Source organism: Prionailurus viverrinus, chromosome B4 (assembly GCF_022837055.1).
Source record: "Prionailurus viverrinus isolate Anna chromosome B4, UM_Priviv_1.0, whole genome shotgun sequence".
Classification (NCBI taxonomy): domain Eukaryota; kingdom Metazoa; phylum Chordata; class Mammalia; order Carnivora; family Felidae; genus Prionailurus; species Prionailurus viverrinus.
Window position 1 is genome coordinate 20,033,500 of NC_062567.1, and position 16,579 is coordinate 20,050,078.

Here is a 16,579-nt window from a genome sequence, read left to right on the forward strand (position 1 = left end):
ATAAATAAATGTTAAAAAAAATGAAAAAAAAATGAAAAAGAAGATGACTTTAGAAAGCAGGAGAGAAAAGTCACAGTTTTATGCACAACATTTTCTTGGTATTCATTTGGGATTCTTAGAATTGCTACTTTGACAGACCCCATGGTAATTCCCCAAGGCAAGATGCTTGTGTAACGTCGCACAAGGCACGGTATTTCTCTTGTGTCGTACACCTGTAAGGCGATGTCCTACAACAAAGTACTAAAATGACTTCTCATTTAAAGGCCACTCCACAGTTGTGAAAAGTTGTGAATTTCTGGAAATTGCTCGGAGCATTTTAGCTTTCCAGGATGTTATTTCAGGCACTGATGTAGTAAGGCCATCAAATGGTGGCCTAGTGATGCATTAACATCAACAAGTTAATTCCAATTTCTGTGCAACATAATCTCCCTCTAGATAGTCGTGTCACACTTGGATGGCTACTATGCTATCTTCAGAGTAGAGGGAAGTAAGCTGGTTTGGAGTTAGAGTTCCTGTAGCTCTCTAATGTTCCCAATGTTATTAAACACATTTTTATTAAATGTGCCTGCTATTCCTTTTCCCTATCCGGGCATTGCATAACAAACAGTAGCAACCACCAAAATGAGAGATTAAACTTGTGTAAGAGACTGATCCATTTTATTCGGAAGGCTGAAGTTGTTCAGGGATAATGAATACAAGATACGTCAGGCAGCAGCCGCTGCCTGCTTTTCAGAGCAAAACTCGAATCTCAGGTCACATTTCCACAAAGGACATCCATTCCACAAAGGAAACAACTCTTCCTTCCAATGTATGTATTTATGTCAGAATCCAAACAGATTTTCACTTAATTATTAAGCATTGGCATGTTTGGAACTCCAAGTTCAAAGTGGCGGTGTCTGACCCATGATCTAATGGATTACATTCTTTTGCATGGGAGGAAAAAGGCATGGGGCTGGAAAATGTGCTCTCTAGAAACCTTTCTTTTATTCCCTCCTTAAATTTTAAACATTTTGGCAAACCTGTTTAAATGTCTTACTGCAATGCCGAGATGCTGAGGCATAGATGAGACAAAAAGCAGACGAATAAAGGAAAAAGCTTCCTTTTCAGGAGGGACCGGCAAGAGGAGAAAAGGAAGCAGGCGGGAGTGCCCAGGGATTTATTTTGTAATAGGAGGTTGTCTGAAATAAGATTGGAAGGAAGGTTGGAGATCTGGTGGGCATCGGGTCCTGGAAGCATTATAAAAAGAGTGTTTTATAAGGGAGAAATCATTAAAAGGATTCACACATCCATTTGCATGAATTAGCAAACCCGGGAGAGTGTCTGAAATGCATTGCAAGTGCTGACCTGAAATGAAGGTCACTGATTTCCCCATGACATCAGTGCTTAGGGAGCAGAGTTACATTAACAAACCTTTCCAGCCAGTGTTGAAAGATCATTGCCTCCAATTATCTGCATCTCGCCCATGGACTGGTCGTTCTAAAAAAAGGGAAGATAATATTTCACTGTACAAGAAAAACCTTTACAGCACATTTCCCCCCGCCGTCTACCCAGCTAGCGGCTAGACTGCGCCTTACAAACACAGCACAAATAGCTGGTCCAGATTCCTGGTTGCCCGTGGTTACCGAGAGCCACTCTCCTGCTACTGTGCTGGGGACAAAGCATTCTAATGGCTCGGGGAGGGGACAGACTCTGTGGAGAGGGGATGATAAAAGGAGTGGAGAGAAAACAAATAAACCTAATTTTGGAATACAAAAATGATGGAAGGTGCTTGAGCCTATACTGAGGCAGATGGAATTGGCGAAGGCAGTCATGCTCCTGGACCTCCCTGGGCCGAGGGGGCTACGGGATCCCCAGAAGTGGGCCGCACATTTGTCTGCTGTGCCAACAAGTCCCAGTCCTAGCCCTCAGCGGGGAGCAATCAGACAGTGGCTGAGCAATCAGTTGAGGCCTCCTCGCCTCCTACCACACAGATCCAGCCTCTCTGCTGACGTTGAGGGCAATTCTAAAAGCTCACAGATCAAGCACTCTTGCATTTAGACCTTCACACATGAACGAAGAAGCCTCAGGAAATTTCTACAGTCCCAGGAATATGTTTAGGAGACTTTCACTCCAATTCCTTCAGAGGTTATGAGTATTCACTTTCATGAGGTTTATATATATATCACACATTGTCCTGTGCTACTTAAACCTCTCTCTCTCTCACACACACACACTAAACTAAATATGGATTGTTACAGAGTGCATATCACAACCAAATAACACAGAAGCCAAACAGGAAATAGAGCAGGCCGCTTGTCTTCTGGCCTCACTGCAAAAACACCCTACAGACAGTGGCTTCATGACCAAGCAAGAATGCTGTAATGTTGCAATCCCTTCCAACAGCAATCTAAGGGAGAAGACGATGGTGCAGGTACCTTGTGCATGATGTGCCGAACCAGGAAACATCTCAGGTCGCTGCTGTGAACCGTTGTGACTTTTGCCAGTTCAGGGTTTTCCTCCCTTATTCTGCCTCTTTCACGGAGGGTGGGGGGCATCATTCATTCCTTATGGCTCAGGTGGGGCTAGGCCTTTCCTATGTAAACCAGCTATGCCTGGTGCTACATGCCAGCTACCGAAGCCAATTCTGTTCCCTTAGGAATTTTCTGGGGTTGGTTTGAGTTGGATTCTGTCACTTGCAACAGAGTCTCTATCTAGGCATAGACATCGGTCACCTGGGAAGGGGGAAAGCAGCCAAATAACCAATATAACAGTTTTACCAATGAAGCAGGTTTGTCTTTTCACCTTACTGCTCAAGAGGGGGGAAAATAACCTTAGAATGTTTTTACTTCCACTCGGTAAAGCATTCACTCTGTACTGCAAAGAAGTAAAGAGGAAGCCCACTAAGTAGATAAATCCAATAATTTTCTTCTTATGGGAACTGATCTCAAAAGGAGAAAGTCAAAGAACATCCAGAATTTACTGATCTTCTGCTGGTTTCGAACAGGCATATATAACCATGTATTCATAAGCAGTCACACAGTAGGTTAGGAACTTGTCAAAAATGTCAAAGGAGGGTGCGTCTGGGTGGCTCAGTCGGTTGAGCGCCCGACTTCAGCTCGGGTCATGATCTCGCGGTTCATGGGTTTGAGCCCTGCATCGGGCTCTGTGCTGACAGCTTAGAGCCTGGAGCCTGCTTTGGATTCTGTGTCTCCCTCTCTCTCTCTCTCTGCCCCTCCCCTACTCACGCTCTGTCTCTCTCTCTCCATCTCTCTCAAAAATGAATAAACATTTAAAAAAAATTAAAAGAATGTCAAAGGAGAAGATTCTCTTGTCACTTCTAGAGGTGCTGAGATATAGGAGTAAACGTAGGTGGAATTTCTGCATAACAGGCTCAAATATGTTGTTAATAGCAGCAGGAAAAATAAAAATTTCTGTATCCCTAGGGGACTGAGATATGCAGAACTGGACCCAACTACTAAACCACAAAGTTTAATGTAACAAATGAGATTTACACTCTGCCAGATTGGAGCAAACTTCATAATAATTCTATTATCATCTTCATTCTATTGATTAAAAACAAAACCCCCACAATATATCAGAAAGCTAAATACTATGCTATAAGTCACATATTCAGCATGTTGCCAAGAAAATCTTATTTCAGATTGATGTATTTTTTGTTTTAATTTCAGAAGGCCTTAATCAGAGTCCACTTTTATAACATGTTTTTATTATTAGATCTATCCTTAACTCATCTGGAACTTAGGTCTTCCAAGTATGTGTATAGTCAATTGTCCCAATACCAATTGTTTTTCCCCAACTGGTTGGAATGTCATTTTTATCATATCCTTCATTCTCCTATGTGAGGGTCAGTTTCTATGCTCTTCTGTTTCATTAGCCTAAAATGCCTATTTTAACATCTAAACCATGCTGTTAAATTATTATGGCTTTTTATTATGTTTTGATACGTGGTAAAGAAAGTTTCATTTTTGTGTTCTTTTAAAAAAAATTGTCTTGGCTACTTTTTTTTTTTGTCTCAGCTACTTTAATACTTTTATTTTTTTAACTTTTGAAAAATGTTTATTCATTTTTGAGAGAGAGAGAAAGCGTGCGGGGAAGGGGCAGAGAGAGAGAGCGGTACACAGAATCCAAAGCAGGCTCCAGGCTCTGGGCTGTCAGCACAGAGCCTGACGCGGGGCTCGAAACCACAAACCGTGAGATCATGACCTGAGTCGAAGTTGATGCCTAACTGACTGAGCCACCCAGACGCCCCTGTACCTTTATTTATTTGCCTATCTGCTGGGTTGTTATGAAGATCAAATGAATTAATATAAACTGAACATTTAGAACAGAGCCTGGCTCAGTAAATGCTGGATGTGATTCATTTCCTCCCTCCCTCTCTCCCTCCCTCCCTCCCCTCCTTCTTTCCCAGGAAATGGTCACTCCTCAGTCCTCTCTGGTACACTGGAGTCTGGAGCTCTCCTGGTTTAATGACTCCAGCAAAGAAGGCTTTTGTGTCTTGCTGGGATGAAGAAGGCAGCCTAGAGGACCATCCTCTCCATTCATAAGCTCCCCAGCATCCTGGTGCTTGTAGGGCATTCCTTCTTCACTCTATCTTCTAAGAACCTAGCTACTAACTTGTAAGCCTTTCAAGAATTCTGTGGCATGAATCTTGTACTTCTCATTGACAATTCCCTCTATAGGCATTTGGATTTTCACTTTCACTCTTCAGCTGAGTCAGTGCCCTTCCTTAATCAGTTTTGCCTCCTAAAAACCACTGACATCTCTTGCCTACTGAGGTTTTCTCCCCCTTTCTTTGTCCTTGTGGGGAAATACTTCATTCATTTCTTTACTGGCATTTTGGTGGGGTTTCAGGAAGGAATAGAGCTAATTGTATGCATCTAATCCACTGTGTTTAACCATGATATTTTTCTAGCAGTTCAAAAGCATCCTTATATTCCTAGGATTGATGTACTTTTTAAAAATGTCTTTGGTTTTTTTTTTTTTTTTAATTTTTTTTTCAACGTTTATTTATTTTTGGGACAGAGAGAGACAGAGCATGAACGGGGGAGGGGCAGAGAGAGAGGGAGACACAGAATCAGAAACAGGCTCCAGGCTCTGAGCCATCAGCCCAGAGCCCGACGCAGGGCTCGAACTCACGGACCGCGAGATCGTGACCTGGCTGAAGTCGGACGCTTAACCGACTGCGCCACCCAGGCGCCCCTGGTTTATAGTTTTAAGGCAAATTTATACTAGCCTCATATAATGCACTGGGTGGTTCTTTATCTTTTGTCTATGCTCTAGTAAAGTTTGTATACCAATGGATTGATTTGTTTTGCTGAGGTTCTGTGGAGCTCAGTGTGGGTATTATTTAATCCCCAACTTACAAACAGGGAATCTGAGCACTGTTTAGGTAACTTGCCCGAGAGGAGCTGCTAATAGGTAAAGGGACCCAGTTCAATCCTAGATTGCCTGGCTCCATATTACTCTGGTGTAACCTATCCCTGCCCCACACCCCAGTATCCCTAGAAGAGAGAAGCACATAATTGGTCTTTGAGAGGAACCTGAGAAGGGGTGGGTCCCGCTTATACTAGTGAAGTGAAATACATAAGCTGACATGGCCAAGGGAAGCCGACATCTTGGTAAAAATGCCAGCAGCGGTTATATACCTTTAAAGAGCCAAGGAAATCTCTGACATTTAGTCCAGGGTTCCTTGGAAGAAATATTCTGGAAATCAGGTTGGCCTGATCTCCAGGCACAAGAGCACACCCACACAGCCCTGCAGGTGTGGTGATTCTTCGTGCCACAATGCCAATGGAGACTTGTCGCTGCTTAGATAACCTTTAGAAAAAAAGCATTACTGAAGAATAAATATCCTGAATTCCTGCCCTTTTGAGGAACAGGAAGCGGAAAAGTAAGGAAAATAAATAAACAAAAGAACCACTCTCTAAACCATTCATTTCCAAAGTCAGAGACACTTGCTTCAAATTCTGTGCAGACAAAAGCTTTCTCAATATTCTCAGCTGCCATCAATCCCTTAACTTTGCTTTCCCCCGGTATTAGCCTGATCTTTCCTCTCAGCTCTTCTGTGCCCTATATTAAATGGATTGAGATGCAAAACAAAAAACAGAAAGAGTTCATTATAAGGAGTTTTAGCGACCAAACTGGAAAGTTTCTTATTAAAATGGTGCAAACCACTAAAAAAAACTTTTTTAAGTTTATTTATTTAAGAGAGTGTGTGCATGCATGTGTACATGAGCAGGGGAGGGGCAGGGCGTGGGGAGAGTGGGAATCTCAAACAGGCCCCATGCTGACAACGCAGAGCCAGACATGGGGTTTTGATCCCCTGATCTCCCTGATGTGAGATCATGACCTGAGCCAAAATCAAGAACAGGATGTTCAACCAACTGAACCACCCAAATGCCCTTATTTATTTGTTTGTTTGTTTATTTATTTATTTATAGCAAGCCAGAGAAGGGCAGAGAGAGAGGGAGAGAGAAATCCCAAGCAGGCTCTGTGCCGTCAACACAGAGCCTGAGGCAGATCTCAAACTCACCAACTGTGAAATCATGACCTGAACCCAAACCCAGAGCCATTGGCTTAACCAACAGAGCCATCCAGAAGCCCCCTAATGTTTTTTTTTTAAGCTCTAACATTTGATGCCAAGTCAGAGAACGAGGGCAGGTGAATTTCTTTCAGTATCCCCAGTTTTCTCTTCAACCAGCAGTTGATGTAGGACAGGGCTCTTAACTGGGCCCTTCAGTCCTTTAAGCTGCCTGTGTCAGGGTGGAGGGGGCAGTGGGGTGAGAGCCTGTGTGGCTTCTGTGCCCCTTGGTTCAAGCAGAGCAATTCCACTTGTCCCTCTTATATCGACTGGATTCCAAGAAAGATGGTGCTGGCAAAAAAGTTTGAAAACCATCATGTTAAGGTTTTCTCCTTTGAAATGGACTTACGTTTTGGTTTTCTGTTCATTTAAATATCCATCTGCTTCTGACATCATTTGTTTAGTAACTCATTCTTACAACCTACGGGGGGTATGCTGTGGAAAGTTGAATGTGGAGATTAAGTGACCAGGCACCCGGGGTCCCCAGGTCCCCTTAAGGACCAGACTGCCTGGGTTCTGGTCAAAGCTCCACCTTCCATTAGTTGTGTGACCTTGAGGAAGTTACTTAAACTCTCAGTGCCTCAACTTCCCTATCTATAAAAAGGGTATATTAATAGTTCCTACCTCTTAGGATTATTGGAGGACTAAATGAAATCATGTGCTTTAAGGACTTAGAAAAGTGCCTGGAATGTAATAATTAGCAGTACATAAAGTAAGCCCTGTATTCTCCTAAGAAACTTGCAAGGCTCCCTGGTGTCCTAACACTGACTTTGTGATGTATTCTTTGCTCGGTTCACTCAGCACATTACTATGCCATACATTCTGTGGTTAGCGTTCATGAGGCTGACCGCTGCCCATGAGGCCTGTGTGTAAGGAAGACTCGTGTCCTTGCACTGCTAGTCTGTATCATGACTGGAGCTTTGCTTAAAAACGACCTCATAATGCGCTTTCCTTTGGGATTTCTCTGTGACCTCCCAACTCCCACCCTGGAGGGTCTGAAGCTTTACAGTGGACTGTTTGGTGGGCATAGTTTCTATCAATCTACTTTGCTGTTTTCATCCTTCTTCCCACTAGGTAGAAGCCACTTGGAGACTGTGCTTGGACCCACTTAGCTCTCATTAGATCCTTGAGGGAGCCATTTACAGTCAGTAGAGCAAGGGGTTGTTAACCTTGAAATTGCTTTACAAGATGGCAGCAGCAGATCTGTGGCAGAACATGAGAATGGATGTCTGGATTTCTGATATCTTTCTAGGCCTGGATGCATTTTTATCTTGGGGGGGGGTGGGTCATGAGATAGCCCAATGCCTTCCTGTAAATCCACCATTTTAGCTTAAAGTCATCTAAAATTGATTTATAGACTACTTGTAAACAAAAGAACCTCAACTATACAACTACTTGTATACAACTATACAACTACTTGTAAACAAAAGAACCTCAACTCCTAAGAGATCATGCTAATTTACAGGAAAAGTCCCTATTTGCAAATTTTGATAAATAGTATTAGTGATAAATTACTTGTGACGCACCTCATCGTTACTAATAAACAGTGCTATGCTACACTGAGACCTCAGGAGTTTCCGGCACACAATCTACTGTTGAATCCTCCATATCTTAGCTCGTGGTTGCTCACACCATACTTTTCCATCTTTCTTCACGTGGGCAACTCGTACTCTTTCATCAAGACCCAGTTCGGGCACCATCTCTTCCAGGAAGTTTTCCTCGAGTTCTCTGGACTTTATATGTGTCCCAATAACACTCTACACAGATCTGCATGTTAATAGACCATGTCCAGCTGGATTTTTTTGTGAACGTAGTAATTGCCAATGGAGTGAAAAACCCCTTCAGCATTGCAGTCTTATTTTCATCTTAATTGAACCCTCTGTTGCTAGCACATTGTGGCATCTAGTGTTTGTGGAGCCATAACTGATGCATCTGAGTACATGTGTTAGCCCGACGTGGGGCTTGAGCCCATAAACCGTGAGATCATGACCTGAGCCCAAATCAAGAGTCAGGTGCCTAACCCAGGCACCCTATGTTAGCCACCCAGGTGCCCTGTGTTAGCTATATATATATATATATATATATAATGCTTTTTGTAATGTTTATTTATCTTTGAGAGATAGAGAGAGATAGAGCATGAGTGGGGGAGGAGAAGAGATTGAGGGAGACACAGAATCTGAAGTAGGCTCCAGGCTCTGAGCTGTCAGCACAGAACCTGATGTGGGGCTCGAACTCACGGACCGCGAGATCATGACCTGAGCTGAAGTTGGATGCTTAACTGACTGAGCCACCCAGGAGCCCTGATTTTTAATACTTCTTCTCCTACCCACTTAGAAAAGTGTTCTCAGGTAAGCACTTCATTTCTATTCCTTTAAGTTCTTTCTCCGGCTGTCCAGAAGCCTAGAGGAACTTATTACTTAATGGGAGTCAGAGAAAAATGAAAACTATAAGCAAACATATGAGAAAATAGCTGTAAAGCTCAACTGAGAAGGACTTAGATAAAGTTGACTTGAATAACTTAGAAGACAGAAAGACTGGAAAAATATAGACCTTTCCCCCATTATGTTCGGTTCACACCCAAATTATATTTTCTTTATTTTCATGCTTTTATTATCCCAGTTCCCAGTCTCCTCAATATTTTTACAAACCTAAATGCAAACATCCATGCAAATTCTGAATACTCAAAATATGAAAATCTGATTTATTAAGATATTTTAGTGTCAGGAATTCATTTCATAATTAGCAAAAGATATATTTGAAAGCCAAACTAGTATTTTAGCCAGGAAAGAAGTATATAGGTTACGATGTACAATTTCACTCATTTGAAAGTACACATGTATTTCGCACTTCCTGAATTTCGTGTGTCTAACTTTGCAAACATGATGTGACTTTATTCGAAGACAAAATGGCTTTCTGTTTAATGACAATGATTTATTACTCTATTGTGATCGGTATTCTACTCCACCCAGTCTCTAAGAGGGGTACTGGTTAGCTAAGAGTAATCTCCACCCGACAGAGAAAGGCTCTTTTCTTTATGAGAAATAAAGGGGCGCTGGGTTAGAAGAAGGGACACAATCATGTGAAGAATCTATAGGCTGGTAGGAATAATGAGGGGTCATCAGAAAAAAAAAAGAAGAAGAAGAAGAAAGAAAGAAAAAAGGAGGAGGGAGAAGAAAATGGACCTTTATTTTAATTTAGTTATAAGAGACCCCAGGAAAGGAGGAAACAGTTTAAAAATGGGTTCAGTGGCTTTGCTTTACGTGAACTCTGTTTGAAACCTTGAAGCAGGATATCCTTCTGTTTTGAATCCTGGTATGGACTGTTGTTTTGGTTTAAGTTTTGTTTTTACATTTTGGGTCAGACGGACACGCCGGTGGAGGCTCTTGAAACATCTGAGTGACCCTGAAAGACTTCAGTAAAATCTTTGTTTTTATTTTTTATTTTTTTATTTTTTTATTTTTTTTTTAAATTTTTTATTTTTTTTTTTCAACGTTTATTTATTTTTGGGACAGAGAGAGACAGAGCATGAATGGGGGAGGGGCAGAGAAAGAGGGAGACACAGAATCGGAAACAGGCTCCAGGCTCCGAGCCATCAGCCCAGAGCCTGACGCGGGGCTCGAACTCACGGACTGCGAGATCGTGACCTGGCTGAAGTCGGACGCCCAACCGACTGCACCACCCAGGCGCCCCAAAATCTTTGTTTTAAAATGGGGACACTCATATCCCCGGTGGTGATATTACTCAGAAGACCATTTTCTCCGTATAATTTTTTTCTCCTAAGTAACCCAGGGAAGATTTATAATTATATCTTAACACACACACACACACACACACCAATTGACAACAGTTGTTCAACAGTAATGAAATCTTAAACCAGCTCTCATGAACTGGTTTTAAGATTGCCAGGAGAAGGAACGGTGAACAGGAAGGACCAAGGGAGAGAACTGGCAGCAGATAGCATGCCAGAGAAACCTCCAGAACACACATCACTTTTCGGCATTCGGCTGGATCTATCTTTTTTCCCATCCAATTGTACTCTGGGTCCAAAAAGTTCTGCTATCTTGTGTCACTTCTCAGCTCAAAATATTTCTGAAAATTCCCAGGCCTGCAAAATGAAGTCTGATTTTGTCTTCTTCTTCTTCTTTTTTTGCCACCCTCAGAGCCAGGCAAGAGGGGCCCTGCATATTCACAAACACCAAAACACAAAGACGTTTGATTTTTTTTTTCTTTTTGGTCTTATAAGGAAGTTTTTTTTGACAATTCTCTAACAGTTTGAGCTATGAGAATTATGTAACAGGGACACGTGTGCTGAGCTGGGCCCTGCCCCCTCCCCCCTTGCAGGGTCAAGTCTGTGCAGGGGAGGATGGTGGTAGAGAAAAACACAGCCTTATCTTGGGAAACCAGAAAAAGAGAGGCTGGTATTTTTTTCAAGTTGGCCACCCTAAAATCACCCAAAGCAGGTGTCTCAGAGGCCAAACTCCCCAGATAACCGTGTTCCCTCCTGCCTCTCTGCTCAGATGGGAGAGTCTTAGAGGCACCTGAATGAAGAGAAAGAGGCATGAGGGAGAAAAACCCAGCTGCCCCAACTCCCTTAAGAAAAGCTTAAGTGGGTCAGTCTCATCCGGGTTTTTGGCAGGCTCAGTCACCACCCAGGAGCTGCGCCTGGGCCCAGCTTATGCCCTGCCCTGCCCTGCCCCGCAGACACACGACTCTGCTCAGGCTTGCAGGCTGCAGGGATGAGCCCAGCTCCTTTGGTCTCCAGCTCAGGTGATCTGGGTAGAAACATGAGCCCGACCATGGACCAAGCTATAAAGTTTCAAAACCTTAAATATTTAGGGAAATAGTGTGTGGATCTGCATTTGCAATTTTGCCTTGGGTCCCATAAATATTAGAGGCAAGCCTGACTTTGAGAAGCATTTATTGAACATTTACTAAGTGCCAGGCACTACGCTAAGCGCATTATTTATATGGATCCTGACAAAATCCCATTAGGGATCTCTACCAGCCAGCAACCATACCCTTGGTATTTACCCAAGGAGTTGAACATTTACGTCCACACAAAAACTTGCATCTGAGTGTTTATAGCAGTTTTATTCATGATTAGCAAAACTTGGAAGCAACTGAGATGTCCTTCAGCAGGTGAGAGGATAAATAAATGGTGGTAACACCCAGACAGTGGATACCATTCAGTGCTAAAAAGAAATGAACTATCAAGCCACGAAAAGACATGGAGGGATGGTTAAGTGCATATTACTCATTAAGGGAAGATGGCAATCTGATGAGAGTGTATATACTGTAGTGGTATATGTCCAACACGTGACCTTCTGGGAAAGGCAAAACTATGGAGACAATAAAAGATCAGTGTTTGGGGCGCTTGGGTGGCTCAGTCAGTTGAGCATCTGACTCTTCATTTTGGCTCAGGTTATGATCTCATGGTTCATGGGATCAAGCCCTGCATCGGGCTCTGCACTGACATCACAGAGCTTGTTTGGGATTCTGTCTCTCCCCTTCTCTCTCTCTCTGGCCCTCCCCCACTTGTGTGTGCACGTATGTGCTCTCTCTCTCTCTCTCTCTCTCTCAAAATCAATAAATAAACATTAAAAAAAATCAGTTTTCACCAGGGGTTGGTGGGGGAGGGACGAATAGGTGGAACACAGGTGATTTTTAGGGTAGTGAGAACACTCTAGGATATCCTAACGATGGATACATGTCATTACACATTTGTCCAAACACATAGTTATGATGCACCGATGTAAGTTCATCAGTTGTAACACGTCACACTCTGGTGTCGGATGCTGATAGTGGGGGAGGCTGTGGGTGTATGGGGTCAGGGGGTACATGGGAACTCTCTTGTACTTTCCCCTCAGTTTTGATGGGAACCTAAAACTGCTTGCTCTAAAAAATAAAGTCCATTAAAAAACAATCCTATGAGGTAACAGGTGCTGTTATCACTCCAATTCAAGTAACTTGGCTAAGTAACGTCGCCCAAGGTCCCACAGCTGGAAAGTGAGGGAGCTGAAAACAGGGTAACCCTCTGTCTTGCTCCAAAGCCTCCATGTAATCAACACATTCTACAGCTTTTCTGTCACATCTGATCAGAATCTACCTTTCTGTGTGACTTGGCACTACACTTCCTTTTGGCCAGTGTTTCGTAGGTGATGTGCTCTCGAATCCCCCGTGTGGACTGTTTACCCTGTGTGGACAGGGGCCTGAGAGCCTGTATTTCTAGCGAGCTCCCAGGTGACAGCGATGGGGCAGGACCATAGGCCACACTCTGAGTCGTCGGGATGTCTGTTCCACCCTGCTAAGTCCAGCGCAACACCCTGCATTTTATCATTGCGTCCCTTATGGAAGTTCCCTCCACCCGGAATTTCTTTCTGCCATGTCTCTGCTTGTCAGAATTATAACTTCCCTGCACATGGAGACTAAAATCTACTTGCATAATAAATCATCGTCTGATCCTCATCCTATCACCACCGTCAGCCAGAATTGATTTCTCCTGCCAACGTGTTTCCTTTGCATTTAGCGCCAATTCTGCAGCCCTCGTTTCGTCCTTGTTTCACTGGCTACTTCTCGCTCGTTGTCTACGTATCTGTTCACTCCCGCTATTCCGAGAGCACCCTGAGGATAGGGACTTTAGAGCCTGCATCTGTGGTTCCTAACACTGAGCAGAGCCTTGCATACGGAAGGGAACGTGATGTGATCCCCTTTTCTGTTAAGTGGGGACAATAACACCTACTAGTTTGGACTGTTGTGAGGTTTAAATGAAACATCATACGTAGAATGCTTTGCCCACACTAGGCCCCTGATAAATACTTATTGAATTGGACTTTCCTTTCCTGTTATCCATAAAAGGGAAGGGGGAGGGTGTGGGAGTGAATTAAGGACAAAGCCAGGCCTACCCTCAAGGTAGCTTAACTTTGATTCATGTGATTTTCCCACTCTATCAAGCTCTGCTTCACTTTGTTTTGCTTATGTGAGTAACTCTAAATTTATCAGTCATTCATGTAACTACAGTTTGTCAGCATTTACAGAAAAAAACCTGGAGTAGTATTTCCTGGTTCACATTTTCTGTACAAATCACTGATTAAGATTCAATTAGGGCTTACGATTAGAAGGAATAAATGTGTCAGTAAACTATAAGGTAATGTAACATGTATTTAATACACATCTCTAACCTAGTGGTATGCCTATGCAACTCAAAACAGCCAAATTTACAATTAGGTAATGCTTTCCAGGTAACATGACCGCACAAGAAGAAATGAATGATTATCGTCAGGCACAATGATTGCCTTAACCAGTCACTCACTGGTACTCCTTGGCAAGCCCTCGATTTCTCATTTACTTCATCTGGAAAATGGGGATACTACTACCTGCCTTACTTGCTTCTCAGAGTTCTCGCAAAGAGCAAACAGATTTTCCAATACATGCAAACGCTCTGAACAATAGAGCAAACTTTTCGTATGCGGAAACGTCTTAATATAATATCTTCAGCCATAATACAAAGCTAGAGGGGAAAAGGCAATTTATATAAAATACAAAGAAAGTGGAATACGTGGGGGGTGGCAAATGTCAGGTGTTTCATCTACTGTTACTGTTTTTTAGGTTTACGGTGTTGCTCCGACGTCTCCAGGTGTCTCATGGGACTTGAGCATTACGTGAGAAGGTCGGAGAGCAGAATGCTTCTAGAGCCACCTTTTATTGTTCAGAATAAGAAAAGATGGTTTATATGATGTAGGCATGTTGATTGGCAGTGCAGGCTTGCAAATTCCTTCAGTATTAAGTCATGTCTTCAAAACTGGGTGGGGCGCTGAGTTATTAAATTTTTTCTCTCCCTCTGGAGGCCAGGGCTTGGAAGTAGCTGAAGACTACATGTGAACTGAGCTGGGTGGTCTCGGGAAAATTCTGAGTAAACAGCGTTTGCTCATCTGAAAGGACCACAACACACTGTGCATCTGTCTGTCCATATTATACAAACAGAATCTGGACTCCATTAATGTGCCCGAGGAATAAATTATTCTCTAATAAATGTTTTTATAATCACAGTGGAAAGGAAGGTCCGGGACAGCAAAGGAAATGAGACGCTGCAGTACCAATTTGTTGGTGGAAGCTTGGAAGAGGAGCAGGAGAGGAAGCGCTCCACAGCTGTGTCTGACTTGGAGCAGCCGTGCCTTCTGCGACATGGGAGAGGTGGGGTTCAATACAGACTTAGGTACGGGGAGCACCCTAGTCTAGACTGCCAATGAGGAGCACCAAATCACCCAGGAAGGGTGGCTTTCGCTCTTAGTCTCTGCCGCATGATCTAAGAACAACCCCTCAATGACACAATCAACTGTAGGGCCAACCCCCTTTGGGCGCTGAAAGTCAGAACGTCCACACGAGCTGGCCTCAGAGGGCCAGCAGCTACGGGACAGGCCCCTTGGGCCGTCTGATTGTGCATCCACGTATTGCGAATGCGTAAATACCTGCTCTTCTCTCTTTAGCCCCGTCAAGGATTCGTTGTCGTTGGCCGATGAGCACAAGGGCGTTTGTGTTGTAAGGGTGGCGGAAGTTGTTTGAGCCAGAGGGGGCAGGGAAGAGAGGAGAGCAGGCTGGCGGCTGAGACGACCACTGTTCCCTGTCTGGTCCCTTTCACTGCACCTGAGCCCTGATGTGAGAGGCCTGCTTTCCTTAACGACTAAGATTCTGGGACGGGTCGAAGGTCCGAGGCAGGGCCATGTTCACAACCCTCTGGGGCCCCTGCCCCTGTGAGAAACCTGGCCGTGTCCTGGTACCCGCAGGGTTGCCAGTCTTCGGAGCTCCCCTGGCAGAGGCACTGGCACGCTCACAACAGAGTGTCAGCAATGGCCTCACAAAGGATCCTAGGAGAGGCTTCTCTAGCAGAAAAATGAAATGCAGGAACCGGAGCAGGGGCTGGTGGAGGAGGTGACAGATACTTTGTGGTAACCGCAGCTGACAGACTGACTTGTGGACACATGTGAGGACCCACTGCGGGGCTCTCAGAAATACGTGAAGGATCAATTCTTGATTGGGCGGGTGGGAAAAGTGGAAGCCTAAATCAGCTTACTTTGGCAGACTCCTACATGGATCTACTTCTCTTTTTTTTTTTTTTTTTAATGTTTATTATTGAGAGACAGAGAGAGACAGAGCATGAGCATGGGGGGGATAGAGAGAGGCAGAGACACAGAATCCGAAGCAGGCTCTAGGCTCTGAGCTGTCGCACAGAGCCCGATGCGGGGCTCGAACCCATGAACTGCGAGATCATGACCCAAGCCGAAGTTGGATGCTTAACCGACTGAGCCACCCAGGCGCCCCTACACAGATCTACTTCTGTAGTCACCGATGGGTAATGCCAAAGGTGAGGGCTGTACAGCAAATGACATTTGGGTTTCAGAAATTTTGAATACATCAACTACTCCGATTACATCAAATTCATTTGCTGTAAACTTCATGATGTCCTTAACATAACAGAGTTCATGAAACGATTTCCTGTAATGGCACTTCATTTATTTTTTAAGTTTATTTATTTATTCTGAGGGAGACAGAGCGTGCAAGGAGGGGATAGACAGAGAGAGGGGGAGAGAGAATCCCCAGCAGGCTCCACATGGAGCCCAATGCGGGCTCAAACCCATGAACTGGGAGATTATGACCTAAGCTGAAACCAAGAGTCGGATGCTCATCTAATTGAGCCACTCGAGCACCCTGCCGCTTCGGTTTTTAATTTGAAAACATTGTTAAGGGAATGACTTTTTGTTGTTGTTGTAGTTTTAAAATTTCATTATATTTTGATAAGTCCCTGTGACTTCTGCCTCGTGCCAAGATGGAATAACCAAGACCAGATTTATCTCCTTTCCTTTAAAAAAAAAAAAAAAAGCACAATATAGGCGGCAACAGTTTCAAGACACTGGATGCCAGGCAACAAAGAGCAACCCACAATCCCTGAGAGATAGGAACCAATGAAGTGGACCCTCTGACTGCCCGCTGAAGTCTTGGTTGAGT

General features: G+C 43.8%; 1 protein-coding gene across 1 annotated transcript in view; it reads right to left on the reverse strand.

Moving 5' to 3' along the window:
- Positions 1–16,579, reverse strand: part of PRTFDC1 (phosphoribosyl transferase domain containing 1) — a 100,053-nt gene that overhangs the window by 17,844 nt on the left and 65,630 nt on the right. The window contains exon 4 of the mRNA XM_047868616.1: positions 1,411–1,476. Coding sequence (XP_047724572.1) covers positions 1,411–1,476 — 66 coding nt within the window. The remainder of the gene's footprint in view (positions 1–1,410; positions 1,477–16,579) is intronic.